The 24,110-nt window shown below is 41.3% G+C and overlaps 2 protein-coding genes across 6 annotated transcripts in view; one reads left to right on the top strand and one right to left on the bottom strand.

Moving 5' to 3' along the window:
- On the top strand, nt 1–20,386 carry emilin2a (elastin microfibril interfacer 2a). The gene is made up of 9 exons (XM_077522384.1): nt 1–318; nt 2,395–2,520; nt 2,983–3,173; nt 3,257–5,131; nt 14,688–14,987; nt 15,110–15,163; nt 17,005–17,064; nt 17,144–17,287; nt 18,641–20,386. Exons 1-9 carry the CDS (start codon nt 191–193, stop codon nt 18,952–18,954), a joined length of 3,192 nt encoding a protein of 1,063 aa, XP_077378510.1. The 5' UTR covers nt 1–190; the 3' UTR covers nt 18,955–20,386.
- A 1,367-nt stretch (nt 20,387–21,753) lies between these two features.
- Nucleotides 21,754–24,110, bottom strand: part of lpin2 (lipin 2) — a 27,942-nt gene continuing 25,585 nt past the window's right edge. For all 5 annotated transcript variants that reach the window (XM_077522284.1, XM_077522293.1, XM_077522303.1 and 2 more), the window contains one exon: nt 21,754–24,110. This exon is cut by the window's right edge. The gene's annotated coding sequence lies outside the window, so the exon portion shown is untranslated.

Below are 24,110 nucleotides of genomic sequence, written 5' to 3'. Positions count from 1 at the left end.
TTGGGAGGAGGGCGTGGATCCTTCGCGTCACGCCAGAAGGGAGTTGCAGTCAAGTTGTTGCAGTTAACTTTTTTCCCTCTTTTTTTGAAGGTGCTCACCACGCATGGAGCATGTCACAGTGCCGTAGACAAGCCATAACTTTTTAAAGATATATTTTAGAGTTGTTGTTATTGTTTTTTTTAATGTAAATATGGGAGCGGGAGGCGCACTGTGGTGGACTCTTTTCACGCTGTTTTGCAACTTTTTCACGCATGGCTTTCCTCCACCACCTTCTTATGATTCTTTCCACACCGGAGTGGTGCATAGACATAGAAACAGGTCAGTAAAGTCTCATTCTCATATTTCTTCTTGACTAAAGAGTGCACTCAGGGCGTTTCTGCTGCTTGGATCCAACTTTGTGTGCGCACATGCTGCGCAGATGCCAATAAGAAAAAATGGGACTTTTTTTTTTTTTTTCTCCTCCCTTCGTCTTTGCACTTATTTTATCTCTCGAATTGGACTAAATCCAACAGAAAGTTGTTTCTCCCGAGCAGATAAGATATAATTTGGGGAATGCGTGTGATAAGTGGACACCAATCCTTTTTCTGCAGTTGCAAGTGAAAAGTTCAGTACAGGACAACAAGTAAAAAAATCAGCAATAAGTAGTGAAATAAAGTTGTTCTGTGTAAATGTGCTAAATGTGGTGTTAAAATAGTAGCATTAACAACTCAGAATTATGTCACTACAGTAATAAGCGGTAATATATTGTTTTTTATTCTTTTAACTGTTGTGGTTATCACATCTGCCTCACAGTGCTGCTGTTCGAACCAATAACTGTTCTTTTTAGCTACTTTTCCCCACTAAAATGCGGGTATTTTCCTAATCGTACTGTATGTTTTTCTCATATTTGTTAACTTTCCATTAAATATTTTTGTGTATGATATTTAGTGTATTTGTTTCTATTCTATTTTTCTTTTCTTCCTTAAAATTTGTGTTTTGTTTTTTTAACCGAGTATTTCAGCCCCCCTCCATTTTTATTCTATAAGTTTCTATCAATCTAGTCTCTGTACCATTTATGCTCACTCGTCAAGGTGAACTGAAACCCGCCCCAGCTGGGTACAGCCAATCACATGGCACATAGAGATAAACAACTATTTGCAGTCCCATTCATCAACAGACGATTTAGAGTCTTCATTTAACCTACCATGCGTGATTTCGAAATGTGCGAGGAAACTGGAGTACCCATAGAAAACCCATGCAAGCACAGGGAAAACATGCAAAGGCTGAAGCCAGGATTTGAACCCATCAAGCATATCCAGGACTAGGGGTGTGAATTGCCTCGTACCTGACGATTCGATTCGTATCACGATTCACAGGTCACGATTCGATTCGATTCGATACCGATTAATCCCGATACGAATTTATAAGTCGATTGTTGCGATTTTTTTTCATTCAAATTTAGAAAATACTAATCAGTAAGCTTGTAGAGTGTAAGATTTATATGAAAATGTATTATTTATTTATCTGAAATTTCAGTCTTATAGAGGTTGTAATCTGTTTCATGTTTGAACAGCATTAAAATAAAATATTAAGGCTTAATGTTCCGTTCATATAACATTCTTCCATGCTCAAGGTGCGAATCCTAACCCGAAGTCAGACGTTTTGTTGAATATTTTTCCATTAAAAATGGAAGTTTAAAAATCGATTCACACACAAAAAAAAAATAAAAAATCTATTTTTTTTTAAAATTGAATCGATTCGAGAATCGCGCGATGTAGTATCGCGATATATCTCCGAATCGATTTTTTTTAACACCCCTATCCAGGACTGTCTCAGAAAATTAGAATATTGTGCTAAAGTCCTTTATTTTCTGTAATGCAATTAAAAAAAAAAAAAAAAACTGTCATACATTCTGGATTGACTTAGAAACACTTGCAGGTGTTTCGAGTTAATGATAACGATTCAAGTGATTAGTTGAATAGCCTACTAGTATACTTTTTCATAATATTCTAAATAATAAAAGGCTTGCAATATTTCAGTAAAATTTGTAATGAATCCAGAATATATGACATTTTTGTTTTTTGTATTGCATTACAGAAAATAAAGAACTTCATCACAATATTCTAATTTTCTGAGACAGTCCTGTATGCTAACCAGTGCTACCTATTAGTTTCTAACATTTTAAATTTAACTTCCAACATTTTTTATTTAATTACATTTACAAATTATTTTTTTTTCCCATCAAATATTTGCGTATTTTCACATGTCTTAGTCAAGAGGTCCTGGGTTCAAATCCCTGGTCTCCAAGTCTCACCTCCTGTGTGAAGTGTCGTGCTCTGTTAATCGACGAGCAGTAATGTATCCACTGCAATATGTGCTCTTTATAAATGTTGTTGGTTTGCCTCTGTCGCTCAGGAACTGGTGCGCCTACGTGGTGCACAAGAACGTCAGCTGCGCCGTGCAGGGCAGCATCGAGAGCTTCCAGGAGCCCGTGGTGGCCCCTTGCCCACCCTACATGACCAACTGCCCCCATCAAGTGACGTGAGTTATGCAATGGATGATAATAAGGACTATAGCTAACTTTAAATTTTTTTTTTTTTTTTTTTTTTAAATGTAAGTGCAAGTGGTGTTATTGGTGTCACATTTGGGGTAGAGAGGTGGGGGAAGGCAGAATCCGTCGTCAACTTACCAGATGTTCCCCAAGATACGACCCCCGCCTGCAGTGGAGTGATGTCATTTATTGTTTGCCTGGGAGCTTTTTGTCTTGACTGCACAATGGAAAAATTGCAGCGCAAGCCGACAAAGCTCAGAAGCTCAGACGATTAATAACCACAATAAAATACAGTATGCGTCATTTCCAAACAAAAAGTTTCCTGCACCTCCATGCAGAAGTTTATGAATTTCAATTGTAGCTGTTTGAACACTGACAGACTGACATTCACAAAGAGGGAGTTTCGTGTTCTAGCAGTTCATGTCTGTCTGATGATCCCAACCCTTTCTCAGATACAAAACCCGCTTCCGGCCCACGTACAAGATTGCCCACAAGAAAGTCACAGAGTTGGAGTGGCGGTGCTGTCCGGGCTACCAAGGACCTAGCTGTAGAGATTTAAAACCCACTCCAGAACACCAGATAGTGCAAGGAACTCAGCCCTATGGCCCATCAAGTACTGGATATTCAAACCGACACATACAGAGTAAGACGCCATTTGTGCCACTTTAGTGTCAATTCAAATCTTTTGTTTAGCATAACATCACTGTGCTACCTATCTGATTTCAGGGCCAGAGCGCAGAGAGACGGGCCATCACGAGACGAACGACAAGGTGCATCTTCTGGAAGGTGAAGTTCAGCGCCTCACCCAAACCGTCCTGGACTTGCAGTCTGCCTTGAAAGGGTTAACCGCCAACCTACGAGCAGACCTGCAGGAGGACACCAAGAACATGCTGGTGACCCTCTTCAACAACATGCAGCCTCCCGACATTGCGGTGGTCCCAGGACCTGAGGACAGCCCTGCAGTGCTGGATGGCCACCAGGCGTCCAGAGGCGGGATCGCCGGAGACAAGGTCTTAGAAAAAATTGAAGGCCGCTTAGATGACATCAATGACGCACTTAAAAGCAAGGAAGAGTTGCTGGAAGACCTGCGAGGGACAATAACAAGCCACGAGGGGCAGATTCGTGTCCTGATGGATGCTTCGCAATCACAGAATCCGGCCATGATGGAGCTTGATGTTGTGCAGAGCTACATCGATGGCAAAGTCGAAAAGCTGAAGAACGAACTGGACCAGACCATGAAGGAACAGTTGGACAAGATACAAGCAGCATGTAGTAGCAAGATCCAGACCTTGCAGAAGACCTGCGAGGACAGCCGCGACCAAGGTTTGGACAGCCTCACCAAACTGGTGGACAACAAGGAGGCCGACCTCAGGAAGGAGATCCGAGCTCTGCGGGTCGACATGACAGCTGCGGATGGGCCATCGCGAACTCAGCGGCAGACAGACGCGATTAAGAAGCAGGAGGACCATAGCGACCACAAAGACTTGTGGATTGAGATTGACCGTATCACTGAGGCTTACCGTATCTTGAACGCTCGTATCGACAATGAGCTGATACACCTGTCTGAGCCCCGGGAGGAAAATGACTTCATCCCGCTGATTGAAGAATTGGAGGCCCGCTTAAACATCAGCGAACAAAATGCAGAAACTCACTGCTTCTACATCGAAGAGAAGCTGACGCGGATCATTACAGAAGAAGTGGCATCGCTGAGGCAAGTTATGGACGAGCGTCTCAACAGCATGGAGGACCAGTTCACCAGCATGCTGGTGGAAATGAGCAACAACTCCTTCCCGGGGATGTTCGGAGACTCCATGGATGCCGTGCAGGCGCAAGTCAACAATAACAAGTTCCTGCTGCAGGGTTTGGATGACAAGATCAACGCCGTTGGAGAATTGTGCTCAGCAGGGTGCTCGGGCTCAGAAGCTACCGTCGTTGAAGGAAGTTCCTCGCCCTCACCAAAAGGATTGGATATAATTTGGAAGGACCTGCGTCGCTACAGGAACGACTTGGACGCTCTTCAGACCGACGTTGGCACAAATACAGACAAGCTCCGTCAGTTGCTAGAGAGCATCGAAAGAGAATCAGCTGGGAACGAGAGACGTTCCAAGACCATGGATGACTTCCAGAAGGGGCTAATTAACATCCAAGATAATGTTCTGGGCCTGGCTGGTGCCGTTACTGGACTGAGTGATTCCTTGAGCAAGTACAACCAGGACATGGTTAAAATAAATGCAACATGCTGCCAGGCAGAACTCAGTGGCCCGGGGAGACCTGCGTTTACCAGCCTACCTGACACCACCGGTCTCCAGATGGAGGAGATGAGGAGCAAAGTGGACGCACTCGGCAAGCAGTTGTTGGCTGACCAGAGTCGGTGTCAACACGTGGAAGGACGGGTGGATGCACTCGAGAAGGCGTACCTCAGATTAGACGGCATCTCCGCTCACATTGAAGAACTGAAGGGTGACCTGGGAAGGATGAATACCACCTGTGGACGTCACAGCGCAGACACTGCCGAACTGCATAACTCCTTGCGGCGGTTCCAAGTCCAGCTGTCTGCCATGGCCAGACAGGTCTCCAAAGATGTCGCCGCCAAGGATCCAGGTGAGTTTTTCTGCGACATCCAGAGCTGGATGAGGTCATGATCGAAATTTTGACCCATAGTCAAACGTTCCCAGCAGAACTCCACAAAGGACTTTTTATGCAGTTCGCTGGGTTTAGTACATTTTGTGATCTTGGAGACACAATACACCAACACCACATCCTTTCGCGATTAGTAACATATACTATACTGTAGAGATTTTGGCAGTACCACATAGTTGAGAGAATGTAAGTAAAATATGATATTATATACATTCCGAAACAAAGTAGAATCTCTGAAAATATTTAAAGTGAAATTTACTTACACATATTGCTTTAACTGGCAAAAAAGCGAGACGGAACACTGTTGAGCAGCAGGTAGAATACTTAAACCCTGCCCACACTAGGGGGTGGCTTGCCAGGAATTACCTGGCCTGGAGTAGATTTGTTTTTCAGAATACTTTGGCTACTCTCTGACTACTACTTTTAAGGTCACAATGTAGGTCGGTTTGGCTAGCAGAGGTTCTGTATTCAGATCTCATTGTGGTTTTTTGCTTCGGTACTGAGTGCTCCCTGTGATTGACCAGCAATGAGTCCAGAGTGCCTGCTGCCTCTCACCCATAGTCTGCTTGAATAGAGATTGAAAATGGAAGGAAGGATAGATGGTGCAAATTTACCAAATGAAGTTGTCAATGATTTAAAAAAAACAACAACAACAAGTCTTTATACTGGAAATAGAAAGGAAAATTCAAAGTTACAGTATGACAAGGAGTTCTCAAATAGACTAATTGAAGAGATGTGATTCTTCAATGGACTTCCTTCCTAACTCTCCGACATTCACGAGTTGTATCAAGCATGATTAACATCTGTACAAACACAAAGCCTTCCTGCAGATAATCCTGCATAATATCATGCACTCTGCCTGCACGACTCACATGGAGGCTCGGAGGAAAAGGATCACATCCCCTGAATGGCCGCAGGGTATTTCCCCGAGTGGGAGGACACGAGTTCACTGGGCCTCTTGCTGGATGTCTGGCTGGCCTCCTCCTATGTCATTCAATATGCGGCCGCACCGCCAGACCGCCGAGGCCTATAATGGAAACTTCCTGTGACTTATGATGTTGTTGTCCCAGGAATTCCACAGTTTTCATAGAAGGAATGTGGCAGGTAAATCGAAGCTAAAATACTGCGGCAAACCGGGTTTTGGATTGCAGCACCCGTTGACTTTTCGCAGTGATTTAATTGTGCCGTCTTTGCTTCCACGAAGGAGACATCAGAACACCCGAGTCAACCGTCTTTTTTTTTTTTTTCCTCCCTGAGTAACAAACTGAGTAATGTCGCTTTTTGGGTTTTCCTTTCACATACCGCAGCGCCGCCGACATCGACCTCAGCGCTCTGTCACTCAGTGCACACGCCTCACACATGCACGCATTATCAAGCTCCAGGGATTCCCGGAGGGTGACCTCAGCCTGACGAGTCGGGGTCTGGTCCTCATTAAACGCCCTGACTCATTGCACTTATGGAGAAGAGGAGGGGTTTAGCGCAGCTCCACACCCATGACCAGATGCGTCGACTGCCCTCAGCTGTGATGTCATGGCTTCGGGCCCCACGGCCGGTGCCTCCCTTCTTCTTGTCAATGCATTGACCAGAACAAAGTAGCGATGGGAAACGGAGTATGAAACGGGGCCTCCCCAAACTGTTAGCGTTAAGTTGGAAGCATACAATTGTGGAAAATGTCTTCCAGCCATCAATTTTCCGTCGCACTTGCCAATGCCGATTGATTTGAGGCGAGAGATGGGGTGCGCCCTGGATTGGTCATCAGCTCATCACAGAACACATGTCGACATACACTCGCACATTCACACCTACAGACAATTTATTGTCTTCAGTGAACCTAACATGCATGTTGAGTCAGATAGGACAAAACCTACACAGGCACAGTGCCAATATGCAAGAAAGGCTGGAGTTGAGTTGAACCCCGGGGCCTCAGAATTGTGAGGCGGACATGCTAGCCCCTAGCACAACATGTTGCCTGGAAGAATACAGACATCCAAAGTGTGTTCTTTGGGTTAGATCTCGCTAGGTGGCTAGCTGATCTGGCTAGCGAGTGTTTCCACTGTGCGCTGTGTGTTCTGGCTGTTACCTACATAAATAGTGTAGCATCCTAGCAACAGGACAGTGTGGTGTGTACACCATTGTTGTGTGTACCAAAAAGTAATTCAGTTACCTAACCAGTTTTGGCGGTTGTAACTGTTGTTGGTGGAAACCAGTGATGAAGTAATCAAGAGGGTCATCCCTCAAAACAAGTTACCACCCCAAATAGTTTGTATTCTGAAGTGATGTTTTGATTTGGCACTGGGGAAAAGCAAAGTAGCCAAAATGAGAGATACCAAAGTGTCAGTGAAATGTGTAATCCAGAGCAGATTGCAGTCATATGATGGCCTCGAGTAGGCTGTAAACAGATGAGCTGTTGTCATAGCTGGAACAGTCAGGAACGGCGGACACGAGGCTGTAACGGATGGGTACAAACTGATCTTTTGGCCATCCGTCAGCCTGAAAAGAAGAAAAAACAGGGGACATACGTGTTAAACATTGCGTGTAGATCAAACAGGACGTCTCATAGCACTGCTGCAATTATAACAACCAGCAAAGTTGCATTACGAGGGGTCCTCGCTTTCTGTCGATCCCGACATTTGAGGTTACGAACGGTTGGCAGCTATGTGAAAATACGTTGACTCGCTGCACAAGAACTCACGGTCAGGTCCTGCCTTATTAGAACTGTTTTACATCTTGAATGTTTTATATTGATGGCCTACAAAGTATTTTTCATACAAAAATATTTGTACTGTAATTATGACTGTCATAGCATAATCTATAATATTTTCCAAGTAATTTCTGACCAGTTTCGTCAACAATGGCAACATTTTTTCTATACCCATTTTTTTCCCCCATGATGATAAACGGTTCAGATGATGGATGGATGGATGGATAGATAACAGTGACAACTGATGTTTTCATTGCCGAGCTAAGACGGGATGAAAAAGTTTGTTGGTGTCCTGTCAGACATTTAAAATGGTCGATTGCTCATCTAAATTTAAGTTACAAGTCCTCTTAACACACACATCCTACTCTAAAATTGGCTTGTGATAACAATCTGAAAGGTTATCACATAACTCCTGGTACAAATGGACTGCTAGCTAGCGTCAGGTTAAATTTATCTTTGGTGTGCTAATGTCATCATGATTCTCGTATGTGTGTATGTTAGTGGTACTGGTGTGTGTAGAACATGTAGTGTAATGCGTGGTTTTGTTGACCTATTTTTTAGTGAAACACAGCATTGTATACGTGACATAGATTGTAGCATTTTAGACATGTTGCTATTCCCATGTGTCTAAATGAACAGCACACTTGGCTTCTGTAACATTAGCTGCATAATTACAATAAAGTTGGCGTATGAGGAGTTTTGAACACAAGAAAACAAACAAACTTGTCAGTACAGATACATCATAATATTGGACATTGCTCAGAAAGAAAGATCAGAAAGCTTAAGTACAGGCTGGGTGTCACTCATGTGGTTAGTAAGTAATCCGAATGTGTTTTTGTTTTGCTTGTTTGATCTGTTAAGGCCATTCTGTTTTATAATAACATGGTAGTATTTTGTCAACATCATTTGTTGAAATTGAAATGCTTGATCTGTATAAAAAACAAACTAATACTTTAAAAAAAAAACTAGACTATTAGGATAAAGAACTTACTAAAATGAGCCTAAAAAAAAAATCCTGTTTGTTTGTGAAACTTTAGAAACATTTTTCATTTCTCCCGACTAAGGGCTAAAATGTCCATGAAATCTTGAAGTATGCTCCAGATGGTGTTGTGACGCTCGTAGCGCTCATATGAGGGCCGCGAGGAGGCCTGCAAACACACCAGCCGTTGTCATATGCAACTCTATCCTTGCTTGGTAGGGTTGCATAAAACATGGTTTGACTGATTGATGTATTCATTTTCTCTTTCTGACATATTATTATTACAAGAGGTTACATCGGTCACATCATTTGGAACATTAACATCCGAAAGAAGGGCTGACTGGTTGAAGCCATGTGGCTTATTCACCATCCACCGTATGGTGGAGGAACTTCACATCTCTCTCTGTACAGAAAAACCTAGTCCTGATTTGAAACTCGACAATGTGAACGAAACGCGACCCCTAACCTTGGCTTGGAAAACATAACCATTTTTTTTTTTTTAAACCTAACTCTGTCTTGAAATCTAAGCCCAACTCTTTACCCAAGTTTAAAACCACACTCCTGGCTTGAAAATTTGAAAACTTAACCCTGACGTCAAATTCTACTTTAAAACCCTAACCCCGACTTGAAACCCCACTTAGAGATCTTAATCCTTTTTTTGAATCTCGAACCCTGTCTTGAAACATTTACCCAAGTTTAAAACCCCACTTCTAGCTTGGATTTTTTTTTAAAACTTAACCCTGACTTGAAACTCCAATTTAAAACCCTAACCTTGACTTGAAACCCTACTTTCAGGTCTTAAGCCGTGTTTGAAATGCTAACTCTGGCCTGAAACCTTTATCCTGGTTTAAAACCCAACTGCTGTCTTGAAACCCTGATTTGGAACCCTAATTTAAAACCCCAATGTTTTCACTGGAAACCCTACCCCTGACTTGAAACCCTACTTTGAGACCTTAACCCATGTTTTAAACCCTAACCATGGCTTGAATCACTCGTGTGAAACCCTCTGAGTTCAAACTGTAATTTGAAACCCAAACCCTGACTTCAAACCCTGATTTAAAACATTTGAAACCATTGCTTGTTTACTGGGCTTGAAACCTTTACACTAGTTTGCAACTCTGTCCCATGCGAAAGGCCATTTAAAAGTAAACCGCCGATGGGGCAATTCAACTGCAGCCTGTTTTAGGAGATGTCGAAATACAAAAGAAAAAGCCTGACCACACTTTATTTTTTTTTAATTTATTTATTCATTTATATTCTGGAGTTGCTATATTTTGGTCTGAGATGTTTCCTCAGTTCCTTGTCTCCTCCTCATGCTGTCCTTTCGAAAATGTCCTTGCACGGGTGCCAGAGGACGTCTCCTGGTCCCATCTCGTGGGGAGGCCTCAGCAAATGAATCTTATGAAACGCCTGCTTTGATTTCACGGATCAATGCGTTTATAAACGGAGACACGAGGACCCTCCGCGAAAGATGTGAAGGGGATATTGCCATCCTACAGCAGAAGAAAAAAAAAAAAACAAAGACATCAAAGTCCTCTTGAAGTCAAAGGGACAAGAAAAAGAAAATGGCAGTCGACAGACACCACACACACGGACTATAAAATAGACAATACAATAATTGGACAATATTTGAAATATGAATACCTGACTACATGTTGTTGGAAAAAGTGGGTAGATTAGCCACAAACTGTACTCAAGAATAATGTTACTACAAAAAGAAAAAAAAAAAGAAAAACAGTAACGAGCGCTGTCAAAGTAAAAGCGTAACTAATTAATCACAAAAAAGGATTGCATTAGTCGTGTATTAACGCAGATTAATCGCACTATTAATTTTGACAACATATCATCCTTTAACTTGACAACGGATGGCCACGTTAAAGGTAGCACAGGTTGTTGTTTGAGCAGTAAACATAACTACATGCATTAGTAAAGCATTTAATAAATCTTTGTGTATGCCATTCAGAATATTTGTTCATGTCAAACTGCTGGGGTCATTTTTTTCCCATTTTAAATTATGCAACTGATTAGAGAAAAAGGAAGATGAGAGTGTGCAGTGGATCCCCCCAAAAAATGTAGATATCCTCATAACATTAAATGTTGAACGAATTAACACAAAACAGTTGCTCTTCAAATTTGGTGGGCAAAAAATGTTGATAAAAAAGCCTTTTTAATTAAGTGATTAATCATGATTAATCAAAATTCTAAGATGTGATTAATCTGATTAAAAAAAAATCGTTGGGGAGCTCTAAAAAATATTCAGGTACTGAGTAAGTGGAGATAATGTCTGATTTCTTTTTTCTTTAAATAAATCAAAACATGAACTGTTCAAAAATATCTAGGCTAATAGAAATGTGAAAATTCAGATATTAGTCAAAAACATCACTTGAAATGAAACAATACATTTTAAGATACCATAAGGCAAATTCTGCTGCAACAAATTAATGCTTTTGTTTATACTTATTTTCTCGTGTTTTCCCAGGTTTCACGAAAATAAGTCACTTTGAAAGCGAGGCCATGGAGTCGGTGTGCAGTCCTGACTTCGTTTGATTGGTCACTTGGAGCCAAACGTTACTTGTTTCGTTTGGCGTGGTGAAACAAAAGTCACGTGACAGCGCCCAAGGGGAAGTCTCTTTGCAAATCCAAAACATAAAAGTACGGAGCCCCTAAGGTGACATGGTAGAAAAAAACAACAACTTTGCGTTCCCTCGCAAAGTCGCAAAATTGTTTTTTTCGCTTCCCATGTCACCTTCGCTGCGCCGTAAACACTTCCGGGTCATCTTCCATGTGAACAAAAGCGACGTGTAAACAAAGCAGTGGAAAAATACATGCTCCATCCTTGTCGCTTTGGGAAAGCTTTCCCACTGTTTTGTTTCATGCTTACAAACGTTCCATCCTCGTCGCTTTTGTTCACATGGAAGATGACCCGGAAGTGTTTACGGCGCAGCGAAGGTGACATGGCAGGCGAAAAAAACAAGTTTGCGTTCCCTAGCGAAGTTTGCGAGGGAACGTAAAGTTTTTTGCGAGGGCACGCAATCTTTGCGATTGCGAGGGAACGCAAAGTTGTTGTTTTTTTCTACCATGTCACCTTAGGGGCTCCGTATAAAAGCAAATTGATTATTAAAAATAAAAGTACAGTAGTACTTTTTTTCCATAACAAAAATACTCAAGTAAAAGTATGTTGCACTGCGACAAGTCGAATTTGTGCAAAAAATTATTTCTACTCATCACAGCTCCTAAGTTTCCCACCCTTTATTGAACTGAGGCCACATTTTATTCGACTACAAAATGTTGTGTCCTTTATATAGCCCGCATCCAGGGGCCTTTTTTCATCAGCATCAAGGTGAGGCGCTCGCTCCCATGACAGCAGCCCATCTGGAAGTCTTCAGAGGGGAGCGCTGCCAGATGTCCAATGCGAGCCCCTCGAGGTGTCCGACCTCCTGTCGTCATTAGCCGACGTGCGGCGGGGGGATTTCGTCCATATGCAAAGAGACTTTCGCGGTGGTGAATCTCAAACTGAGGTCCCTGCAAGCTGTTAAGTTGCGAGGTCTCAGAATAATTTGTGATAAATGATGACATCATTAGAAAAAGGACCTACCTGCATGTGGCATATAGTGTCGCACATGTGTTTGATTAGAGTAACGATTGTGATGGGGTCCTCCCCGGTAAGCAATAAGTTTGAGAAGCGCTGGGGTCGTGTGTGATGGGATGAGTGATGTGTTGACGTGTTAGTTGGCTCATTGCTACAGGATGCCATCGTGTCTGGCGTCTGGTTCTGGTGACTGTGGTTACCCCCACTTGAAGAGCTGTGGGGGAGGGGGCCCATGGGAAATATGCACTCAGGCAATCCTGAGGGTGACATTTAGAGGAAATGAACAAGACATTTGTAATCGGCGCGATACAAATTAAATTTATTTTTGATTAGACGTGGTTTGTAAATGTCTCATTTGCTGGAAGCACGCGTATTATTATTTTGTATTTGATGACGTGTGTTATTAGTTTGGGACGCAACAGCGTATTGCTCTGCTGATTCATGATGAGTCCATACAGACTCAGTCAGTCTATCTGAAGGGGACTGGATCAAAAGGGGAAGAATGCAATTTTGTTGGCGGCAGCTTGAGTGCTGAAAAGGAACGCAATTGATGTTGAATCGTTTCCTCTTTTGGCCTTTTTGGATCCAATGTCTATCAAAATCAACAAGGCTGTGGTTCGGGGATGGATGGATGGATGGATGGATGGATGTGATACCAATGTGATACCGATGGATGGATGGATGGATGTGATACCGATGGATGGATGGATGGATGGATGTGATACCGATGGATGGATGGATGGATGGATGTGATACCGATGGATGGATGGATGGATGGATGGATGTGATACCGATGGATGGATGGATGGATGGATGGGATGGATGTGATACCGATGGATGGATGGATGGATGGATGTGATACCGATGGATGGATGGATGGATGGATGGATGGATGGATGGATGTGATACCGATGGATGGATGGATGGATGGATGGATGGATGTGATACCGATGTGATACCGATGGATGGATGGATGTGATACCGATGGATGGATGGATGGATGGATGGATGTGATACCGATGGATGGATGGATGGATGGATGGATGGATGTGATACCGATGGATGGATGGATGGATGGATGGATGTGATACCGATAGATGGATGGATGGATGGATGGATGGATGTGATACCGATGGATGGATGGATGGATGGATGGATGTGATACCGATGGATGGATGGATGGATGGATGGATGTGATACCGATAGATGGATGGATGGATGTGATACCGATGGATGGAGGGAGGGATGGATGGATGGATGGATGGATAGATGTGATACTGTTTAGGGATGGATGGATTTGATACCGATTGATGGATGGATGTGATACCGATGGATATGATACTGTTTAGGTATAGATAGATAGATAGATGTGATACCATTTAAGTTTATTCTTATGATGCTTTTTTGCAAACGAGTGCGGTTGAAGTCTGACTAACTTTTGTTACTCTGTTGCGATTCCAGCAGAAGTCTTGTTGGACTGCATCCATCATCCATCAGCCCATTTTGCCCCCAGGCCTGCCTGGACTTTCTTGGCTATACTTAGACAGCTTAGCATAACCGTCATCTTGTATAAACATGAATTTGCGCATCTAATACAAACTGCGCTGTAGGATCATTCTGTACAGACACTTATTTAAGCTAATAAGCGCTTTATTTATGCACTCACTTCCATGGCCGGTTGCCATGCCCGCTGAGCATCTTCTGGCGAATACTCGAGTGACTTCTACTACTCTATTTTATTATTGAGGCGCTTGTTCAGATGCGGAGTACAATCGCACTGTGGCACAACGACAGCTCTTGACCCTCTTGTTTAGCCCGTTAAGCTAGGTTGGTGGTTACGTTTTGTTCATCTAAATAATGCTTTTGATCTACACACATTTTGTTGTACGGATATTATAGTGACTGATTGTCAATATCTGAAGATGTTTTACATTTGTGACTTCCAAGTGAGAGCAAGGGTAGTTTCAAGCGCGGCTTAGCCTTCTAAATTAGCTTTTCAAAGTAAGCTAAGTTCAAGCTAATGTTATGGTTTCAAACCATGAGGATTAGAGTTTCCAAGTGGAGTTTGTGTGCGCATCTGTTTACTGAGAGCCTCCTCCTTTTCCCGCACATGCTGATGGACTTCATGTAAACAGAGATGAGTGTTGATTTCCTCGAAGCGTGATGTCATTCCATTCCCGTCATCCCCACCACGATCCCCGTGCGGGATTCAAACCATCAATCAACGCCATGTCATTGTAATCCTTAGGAGTCCTCCTCAGACCCGACCCGCCGGCATCCCTGCCGGACCCCAGCAGAGGCCGAGTTCACCAAATCCACATCCCCCTCATCATCCCCCCGCCCAGGCAGCCCAACACGCACACGGTGAGGCCGGCCCCCCCGAGCCGGCCGCTCGCTCCCCAGTGGCCCGGCGGCCACGGCGTCCCCAGCAGGCCCGTGGTGGAGACGGGCGAGGCGGGACCACCCGGGTACATGCGCAGGGTCACGGTGAGGAGGGGGTCCGAGGACTCGGCCAGCCCGCCGCTCACTGGCTTCGCGGGAGCGCCAGGTAGGCTTTCCTCGGATTGGCTGGCAGAAAGATTTTTGTTGTTTTCTTTTAAGTTTTGATTTTTATTTTACTTTCTATGGTGTTACATTACATTGAAGGTGTACCTTGTTGCCTTTTCGCAGGCTATCCTCCCGTGCAGCCAGTATCGTCCAAGCTGGAGTGGAACAGCCGCACAGGTATAGCATAGTACACAGGTGCCTTGCGAGTATAATTCGTCTTACAGGCTTTTTGCAGATATGAGCCGTCATTCAGACGATTTTTATTTTTTTTTGCTTTGACTTGAGATACAAGCACTGTAATGGTGGCAGTGAGCTACACTCTGGCAAACAATTGGTAAAAAAAAAAAAAAAAGACGCTTCAAGTTGTTCACTGTCACTTCCATATGAGGTTTAAAGAAACTAAACAAAACAAATAATTTACAAAATGTGTATTTAAACAATATAGTTTAGCCTTTCAATCTGATAGGCTAGCCTAATGCTAATGCTATTACATCATGTTGCAGTGCTAACAGATTGAACACGTAGACAGACAATAATATAACATTATTCACAGTAATATATTCTTTATCTTTTGCGAAGAACGACTTATTAATACTGCAGTGATTCTGTTTTCTGGGAAAAAGCTTGAACGTATCCATGGTGAAGAGATGTTATGTTCTGGGGTTGGATCCCAAAAGACGCAGACACAAATAAGATTGTAACTCGTTATTCGCATAACAGCCTGTTTTCCATGTTTCTCTCCACTAACACATCTGATTCATGATTGGGATCGTTATCAGGCTTCTGCAAAGCTTGCTGATTAGCTGATCATTAGATTCAGCTGTGCAGAAGGATGGAGACATGGAAAACAGGCTGGATAGGGGCTCTCGAGGACCCAACTTGGAGACCACTGATCTCGACGCAAAGCTAACTTGGGCTGTGGAGGTGCTCGGGGAAAAAAGGAGGAATAATCCGACAAACACACAAACTTGTCAGACAGCTACTACAGACAGTGAATCTATCTGATTGGTTGTGACTAAGTAACGGATTAAAGATTGACATCACAAAGCTCCTGACATCACATAGCTGTCACATAACTTAAAACCGGTTGAAACTAGATGCTGTTACATCAATTCCAAACAGACACTTGACCTGACGGTCATGAACCCAAACTTAACCCTGGCGTGACTCAGACATGACAAGAGATGATTTGAGAAAGCAGTGTTTGGAGTTACAAGCATGGGCGCGGAACAAATTAAACTCGTATCTCAAGGCGCCGCGATCTTCAACTGCGTTTGTATGCAGTGAAGCTGTGAATAAAGTGTAGCCTTCGCGAGTGCGAAGGGAAGAGGATGTTTAGATTGCAGAAGGTGTGGACGCACCGTGGAAGGAGTTGGTGCTCGTTCGCAGATGTTCCACAAAAGAATTTGGCCCTCGGTTGCTTGGTTACGCACCCTCGCCATGCATATTTGCGTCTAGATCATACAAATAAAGCAGAGCAGACATCTGCCAAGGCCAAACAAGGCTAATTATGATCAGCAAAGACAGAATTGGATCATTAACATTTGTCATTTTTAGCCAATCTGGCAGTTAGAAGAAGGCATCAAGTGAAAAGAACAATATTTTTTTTCCATATCTATTCTGCACATTTAATGGCTATGAAGGTCACATTGAGAAAAAAGAAGATTAACAGCAACTTTACAAGGAAAAAAATATTGTAACGAGAAAAAGACTAAATATTATAGCTGTAATAATGAAACAATAATGTAATACAAAGGAAAAAAAATCGATAAAATCTTAATTAAAAAAATGTTTTTGATAAAACATTTTTAATTATACAGTCAAATGTTTGCATTTCATTTTCTTAAAATGTCCTTGTAATTGTATGACTTTATTCAAATACTTCCTAAAGGTGTACAGGAAATTGGATATGTTGTTTTTGTGTAATCCCACCAACGATCAATCAGTGCTAAAAAATCATCGCTGGAAGAGGTAAAAATAATGCTCAGCAATTTTTCTCTTGTGTTTGTACCTGACAGGTCGACTCGCAGCTAAAGTGCCCTGGAACCCATCCTACCAAGCTCCTGTAGAATCACTTGGTAAAGTCTCGCTTGGAAATACTTCACTGAGTGCTGTATTCAGATAAAAGACGATGAACTATGTTGTTGTTGTTATTAGGCGTTCCAGTAGAGCGTATCGCCCTGTCCGATCCTTTCTCCTTCTCGGCTGGCCTCACTATGCAGCCTTTCTCGGGAGAGTTTGGCATCATTCGCTTCGACAAGGTTCTGCTCAACGATGGTGGCCATTACAGTCCCCACACAGGTGATACTGTAATAAACTTGCGTATTCGCGCATATATTACTTCAAATTTAACTTCCACAATTATTCATATAGCATAGCTTCTACAATAGCATCTCCAAATAGACCTTGTACCAATTGAATCTGGCTCAACTTGACATATTTATTCAACAACAGATTAACAAAGACTCTGGAAGTGAACCCTGAGGAATGCCACTTTTACAATAGATACAACGTAAAAGCGATTTACTTCCAAATGACATTTCGGCATTTTTAAAATTTTATATAAATTAACTTTGTTTGTGCTTAAATTCAGTATCAATTAACTCATTTGCTCCCAATAACGTGTAAATACGTTTTTTTTAATTGTTGTAAGTGTACCAAAGACGTATTTATACGTTTTTTTATTTTATTTTATTTATTCATTTTTTTTAATGCTAGAGCATACAGAAGGCTTTGATTCAGCCTCTCAACTGCAAAGAACGGTTGCAGAAATGGTAGTTATTACACAAACGGCCAGCAGGTGGCAGCAGAGCAAAGGAGATCAACCAGGGCCATGTAGAAAAAAAAGCTAAATTACTTACAATTTTAAATAGATTTGTGAAAACTGATTAAACTTAGCTCTCTTCTAATGCTAATTGCTGCAAAACGGAAACAGATAGAACCATACTTTTTTTTTCTTGATGAAAGAAGAGACTTTAATCTTTCTTTTGGTAGGTTCCATGCTTTTATAGCAATTGAATACAATATTCTGTGGGCCTTGCAAAATCAGTCAAAATCCAGTAAAACAGCCGGGAGCGAACGGAATTGCTTCTGTGAAAATTGGTTGGGAGTGAATGAGTTAAAATAGCCAAAACGATAGCTTCCCACTTGCATAAATTAACAGCAACAGCACTTGTTTATAAAAGAGCAATAGAGCCAAATAGAAAAAAAGGAAATAAATTACACAACGGTAATAAAGTCAGAATTTTCTGAGGAAAAATGTAAAATATTTTGGGGGAGAAAAGGACGTAAACTTAGCAATAAGAATAAAGTAGTATTTTTTAAGAAAAGTCGTAACCATCGAAGGAATGACATTTTTTCCAAAAAGAGAGAATCTATGGGAATAAAGCTAATTTATTTATATTTTTAAATATATATATATACTTACAAGAAAAACAAACACTCGGAAAGCTCATCAGGGAGACTAGTTTCACAAGAATAACTGCCAATTTGACAAATAAAGTATTAAAGTATATTTTTGGCAGAGGAAAACGTATATCGTTGAGGGTAAAAGTCATTTAAAAAAAAAAAAATCTTAATTTTGACTTTAAGATTCCAACTTTACTCCCCAAAACCACACAAGCCAACATGTTGTCCACTTTCCCCAATCCACAGGGTTGTTCACAGTCCCTCAAGATGGCCGCTACCTGATCTCAGGCCTTCTGACGGCGCAGCGCGGAGACTCGGTCGAGGCGGTCCTGTCCGTGTCCCAGCGCAGCGTCCAGAGGCTGCGCAGCTCGGCGGCGTCCACTGGGGACGCGTGCGGTTGCGGCGGCTCGGTGTCCTTCGGCCTCGTCTTACCGCTGAGGCGAGGCGATCGCGTGGGGCTGCTGAGGACGGCGGGCCGGCTGGCCACCACCGACGCCCGGGAGGTGCTCTCCACCTTTGGCGCCCTCTACCTGTACGGCCCATCGGGCCAGCGCAGATAGCTGAAGCTCAAAGACTGCAATGTGAACTGTGTGCATACAAACATCTTCACCTAATATATTTGACAATCTTTGTACTGCCCATTGTGATTGTGGAAAGGTCTTAATAATTTAACGCTCATAACGGCAATAAATGGTCATTTATGAACTCAACAAGATGATTCATCAAAATGCCTTCGACTTCTGACAGAATAGTACATGGTTAATTGTAGGGATGTAACGATATCCAAACATCACGATACGATATCACGATATGAAGCTCACGATAAGATAATTATCACGAAATTATGGGGAAGTTGGTGATATTTAAAGAAGGTCACATTGTAAAAAAAAAAAAAAAAAAAAAAGGCACAATATTGTGCTTTTCTACATTAACAGCAATGCATATAAACCACCTACAATATAAATAACAATATTGAGGCACTTGTTAATGCACGCATACATCGAGTTCCTCCACATATTGACTCGGTTCACACGCATATTACATTCCCCTTCATCTGACAATTAGCGTACATTTTAAACATAGAAGGGCCCAAATCATGCCTTGTGAAAATTAAACTGCACTAAAAAAACTAGCCACCAGAGGGTGCTAGAACTGCACAAATGGAAATAAACCTGACTTTTTTTTCTTCTTTTTTTTTAACGGATGTGTTCCTTTTAAATATTGTCAACATGACGACGACGATATTGTGGCAGTTTTAATATCACGATATCATATTTCCCTTATCTTTACATCCCTAGTTAATTGTGCCTTGAGATACAAGTTTAATTCATTCCATAACCATGTTAGGATCTCAAAACCGTGTCGCAAATCATCGGTCCCCATCGAAATGAATGGAAATAACTAGGGATGGGCGAGTACCGATACCAGGTATTGGTATCAGGCCGATACCAGCCTTTTTTCAAGTACTCGAGTACTCGTGACGCAGACGAGTACAAGTGACCGATGGCAGAGGGGGAAGACGTTAAGTGAGTCCTCCTTGCCTGTAACTGGCGCTAGCTTGCAGCAGTTTTTCACCAAAACTTCACCGGTTTGCAAATACTTCAAAATTGTGCATCTTAAACTAAAAGAGCATTTTTGTGTTTTATTTTGAGCGTTAAGAATATTGAAGAGTGACTGTGCTGTTTTTTTTGTGTGTCAAAATTAAAGGAAATATATTTGTTTAAAAATATCTTTTAGTGATTTTTTTTATTTGTCAAAATGTACTACTGGTATCGGCAGTTGGTATCGGTATCGGTGAGTACTGAGGGTCTGAGTATCGGTATCGGTCTGAAAAAAAGTGGTATCGAACATCCCTAGAAATAACATTCATCAGTTTCAAACAAGAAAAAAATGCAATGCGTTTTTTTAAATGAGAAAAATAGCACTTTGTATTATTATTATACTTCCTAAAAACATACAGTAATGACAAATACAATAAAAACAATGAACCAACTTTTGCCAGATTTCCTCATTTGTTTCAATGCACAATGTGCTGCTCTTTCTGATGTTTGCGCCTTGGCCACCTGGGGGCAGTTAAAGAGGATAAAGAATATAGTATCCCAGCATAGTTTACCACTGTGATAACTGTTATATCTGCATGTGTTGCTGCATCATTTGAGTTCAAATAGTCATTATTCAAAGGGTTACAATACCACCACATATAGTTGCTAATCATTTCCAATGTTAGTATTAGCCATAATCCAGCAGACTAAAGGCTAATTGTTCATGTAACTGGTGTTGAGGGCAAATTATTTCCAATTTACAAGGCTCTTTTGCAGGACATTCGCCTTAAAATGGTTGCTTCCAGAGGAGGGCACTTCCATCAACGACGACGACCACCTTTCGGCGAATACCTGCTATATGGAGGATTTCCCCCCAAAATATCTTAATAATAGCCTTTTTATTTGACCATTTATGACTAAAACATATTCTAATTAGTAGATCAACATCTTAGCTGTACTCCTACAAGCCTCTGGCCAATATTTTTCAGGAAGCATTCGGGTCCGATTCGTTCGAATTTCCCGCGGATGTGACGACAAGCGCGTTCTAGTCCGTTGTTTCCTGAAGTCGCGAAGTCGGAACAAGTGCAGCGTTTCGCTTACAGTGGAGTCTCAAAGAGACCACCATCTGCATCTAGCATGCCCCAGACACCGGCAGTTACACCGCAAAGGCTTAAAAAAAGAAAAAAAAAGAAAAAGAAAAAAATGAAAACAATGTCAAGTGTCACACAAAAAAATATCTAAAATTGAAATTTATAATTTTATAAAACTCTGAAAACATAGTTAATTTGATCATTTGATATGAAGAGTCCAGCCTCGGAGTCTTCAGTAAAGAGCTGGTGCATGTTTTTTTGTGTGTTTTTTTTGCATGGCGTCACATCATAAAAGCATTTGCCGAAAATATGGAAGCACTTGGTGAAAAGTGGTCCATCGTTATTGACAAGAATTGGCGGAAGTTGGCTCCTTCAAAACAAAATGACCAACTTTAATGTTCAATTTACGGGCATGGACTTTTTGAGACTGTGTGTGTGCCCTGTTAAAGCACTTTTTTTTTTTTTTTTTTTAATTGGTGTTAGAGTGGTTGGAGAATTCAATAAGTGATCAACACTGATTGTACTTTTGTAAACTAGCTGCACTCTTGCAATCTGGAAACCACAATAAATAAATAAATAAATAACAAATCCTGACAAATAAACCGATCACCCAGTGTGTTTATAATTTGCACAAGCAACCTAACCGCAAGTGTATCACGTTCCTAAGTCATAAGTTTACTATTGTAATTAGATTCTGGAACAGATAAAATAGAGCCCACACAAAAAATTTATTCAGTTAGAAACTTTATTGAATACAAACAAGACCGTAACAGCCACAATCTGTTGGTGTCAGTAGGCCTATTTTTTTCTCTCCTTTTAAATGTACTTCCTCTTTACAATTTGTTCTTTGAAAGATTCTCGAAGCCACATTTGGATCTACAAACGAACACCATGTGGTTGTTCTGTGTGTGTGTCGGGGGGGTCACACACGTAAGCAAGCATCATTCACTTCAGAAGAAATGACAAAAAAGAACAAAAAGAAACCAAAAGGCAACACGAGTAATGCGCCCACCCTAAAAACGGGATCTTTTCATTTGCAGGTTTGTGGTACAACATAACGACGGCGCGTGTGTGATGCAAGTGGGACGGTGTGCGCTGACGACACAAGATGCTTCACTTTCATAGAAAGAATGGATTTATTTATTTATTTATCTATCGCTAGCCAGAGGACACGCGTGAATCAACCGTTGATGCAATCACGACAACTGATACTGACCATGCAGTCGTTAGCGTCATTTGTGCTTAAAGTCCTGCTTTTGTTTTTGTTCATTCCAATTTATTGCCACGGTTGGTCCTTGCTCACGTGCTAACTCTCAGAAACATACGCAAAACACTTCCTGTGGACGTGCGCCTCTCACTGTTTTAAAAACAAAAAAAACCTGCTTTGCACGTCACTGATTCATACAAGTGGCATTTTCCACCCTATGGAGGTAACATCAGAGCCGTAACAGAGGTGGGACCTTGCACCAAAAGCAATTGCTGTCCGTCAAGTATTTGATAAGGCCAGGGAGGCTTTTTCCCAACTCTCTTTCCTGCGTCCTGTCGGGTTTCGGTGGGGGAAACGGAATGAGGGAGTTAAAGTTGATCATCAAATGATCTCAAAATGGATAGCCACAACAGCTGTGCGAAGGGCAACGTCCCATTTCAGCGAGTTGACTGGAGCTATTAGCTTAAGGTGGATACATTTCCCGATCTTCTGTTAGGGCTCGAATGCGATCATTTCACAAGCTGTCCATGTGAAAGTGACAAGTGGTTCTTTGATGCAACCATTGTGAGGGTTAAAAATGAATAATTTTCTCTGTCTTGTGGGGGGTGTTAGTTTGTTGTCTACCATCATCTAGCATATTATATGTCATGTGTGTAGCTGAACACAATACTACTTAAGAAGGCAAGTTACAAATAAACACATTTAAACCGGCATTAACAGACTGAAGCAGGGGTTGGCTGTTACCTGTTGTCCTATGGAAAACAAGTGGAAATAATGCCTAATAGCATAAACGCCCAAGTTACTGTCGCAATATGAAAACAAACAAAAAAACAACGTGCTTCCTAATACTTAAGAGTTTATATATGTGTATATATATATATATATATATATATATATATATATATATATATATATATATATATATATATATATATATATATATATATATATATATATGTACTTTATGTCTGTATAGATTCTTCATCCAAGTCCGAGAGTAAACTACAAAGCTTGAATCGAATCAGAGATGTGCGTGTATATATATATATATATATATATATATATATATATATATATATAAATTTTTTGATTTTCCAAAAATGACTTGGGCCATTATTCTATTAGATAAACAATATGTTCATTAATATAAGTTTAACATTTATTTCTGTGCTTTTTATAATACTTCCACTGACTTTTTTATTTTTTTAGCCTTATCTCAAAGGTCACCCACCCCAGCAGTAAAAGTTAGCTTGAATGCTAGTTAGCTTCACGTGTTAGAATTAAGAGAATTAAGAATTAAGAGACCACCACAAAGTTAACATTTTATGCCATGCCAGCAAATCTTCATTGAGATACAGAGAAACTGAAATGTTGGTCATTTTCTGCAAATTTAGTATTGTGACAAGCAAACAGGCCTTGTATTATTATTATTATTACTTATTTATTTATTTTTTTACAGTTCTTCAAGCTTGCAGAGGTCTCTTAGTTCTTTCCAGAGCTGTATGTCTACTTCTAGTGCTTTTCTTTCAAAAATAATTTGTTGTTGAAATGCGGTCAAACAGTCGTGTACATGTGCTGAGTGAGGAATGTGCATGTATCATATGAAACGTGTACGATGACTGACTTCAAACAAAGCAAAGTAAAAAAAAGGCTTACAGTTAGCATTTAGTGCTAATGTCGTCCAACCAATTGGCCGGAAAAGGACTTCTTCAGACAAGGCAAAAGGCATCACCATCAGGAATAACTTAAACATAACACTTATCATCATAAATAACAATAATGACTCAGCAGAGGTGGTTCTTGAGCGTCATAAATAGAGCGTTTTATGCCGATAATGTCCTCACATCTTTTGAGTGAGAAGATTTTGTGTGAGGAGT

The sequence above is a fragment of the Festucalex cinctus genome, chromosome 1 (assembly GCF_051991245.1).
Source record: "Festucalex cinctus isolate MCC-2025b chromosome 1, RoL_Fcin_1.0, whole genome shotgun sequence".
Classification (NCBI taxonomy): domain Eukaryota; kingdom Metazoa; phylum Chordata; class Actinopteri; order Syngnathiformes; family Syngnathidae; genus Festucalex; species Festucalex cinctus.
Note: the sequence above shows the minus strand (reverse complement) of the source record. Positions and strands in the feature narration are given on the sequence as shown.

Bases quoted from the DNA above. Each gene is read 5' to 3' on its own strand.
- emilin2a (XM_077522384.1), top strand. From the start codon at position 191: ATGGGAGCGGGAGGCGCACTGTGGTGGACTCTTTTCACGCTGTTTTGC. The intron at 5,132-14,687 runs GTGAGTTTTTCT...TGTAATCCTTAG, and splicing joins TGTCGCCGCCAAGGATCCAG to GAGTCCTCCTCAGACCCGAC. The intron at 17,065-17,143 runs GTAAAGTCTCGC...TGTTGTTATTAG, and splicing joins AGCTCCTGTAGAATCACTTG to GCGTTCCAGTAGAGCGTATC.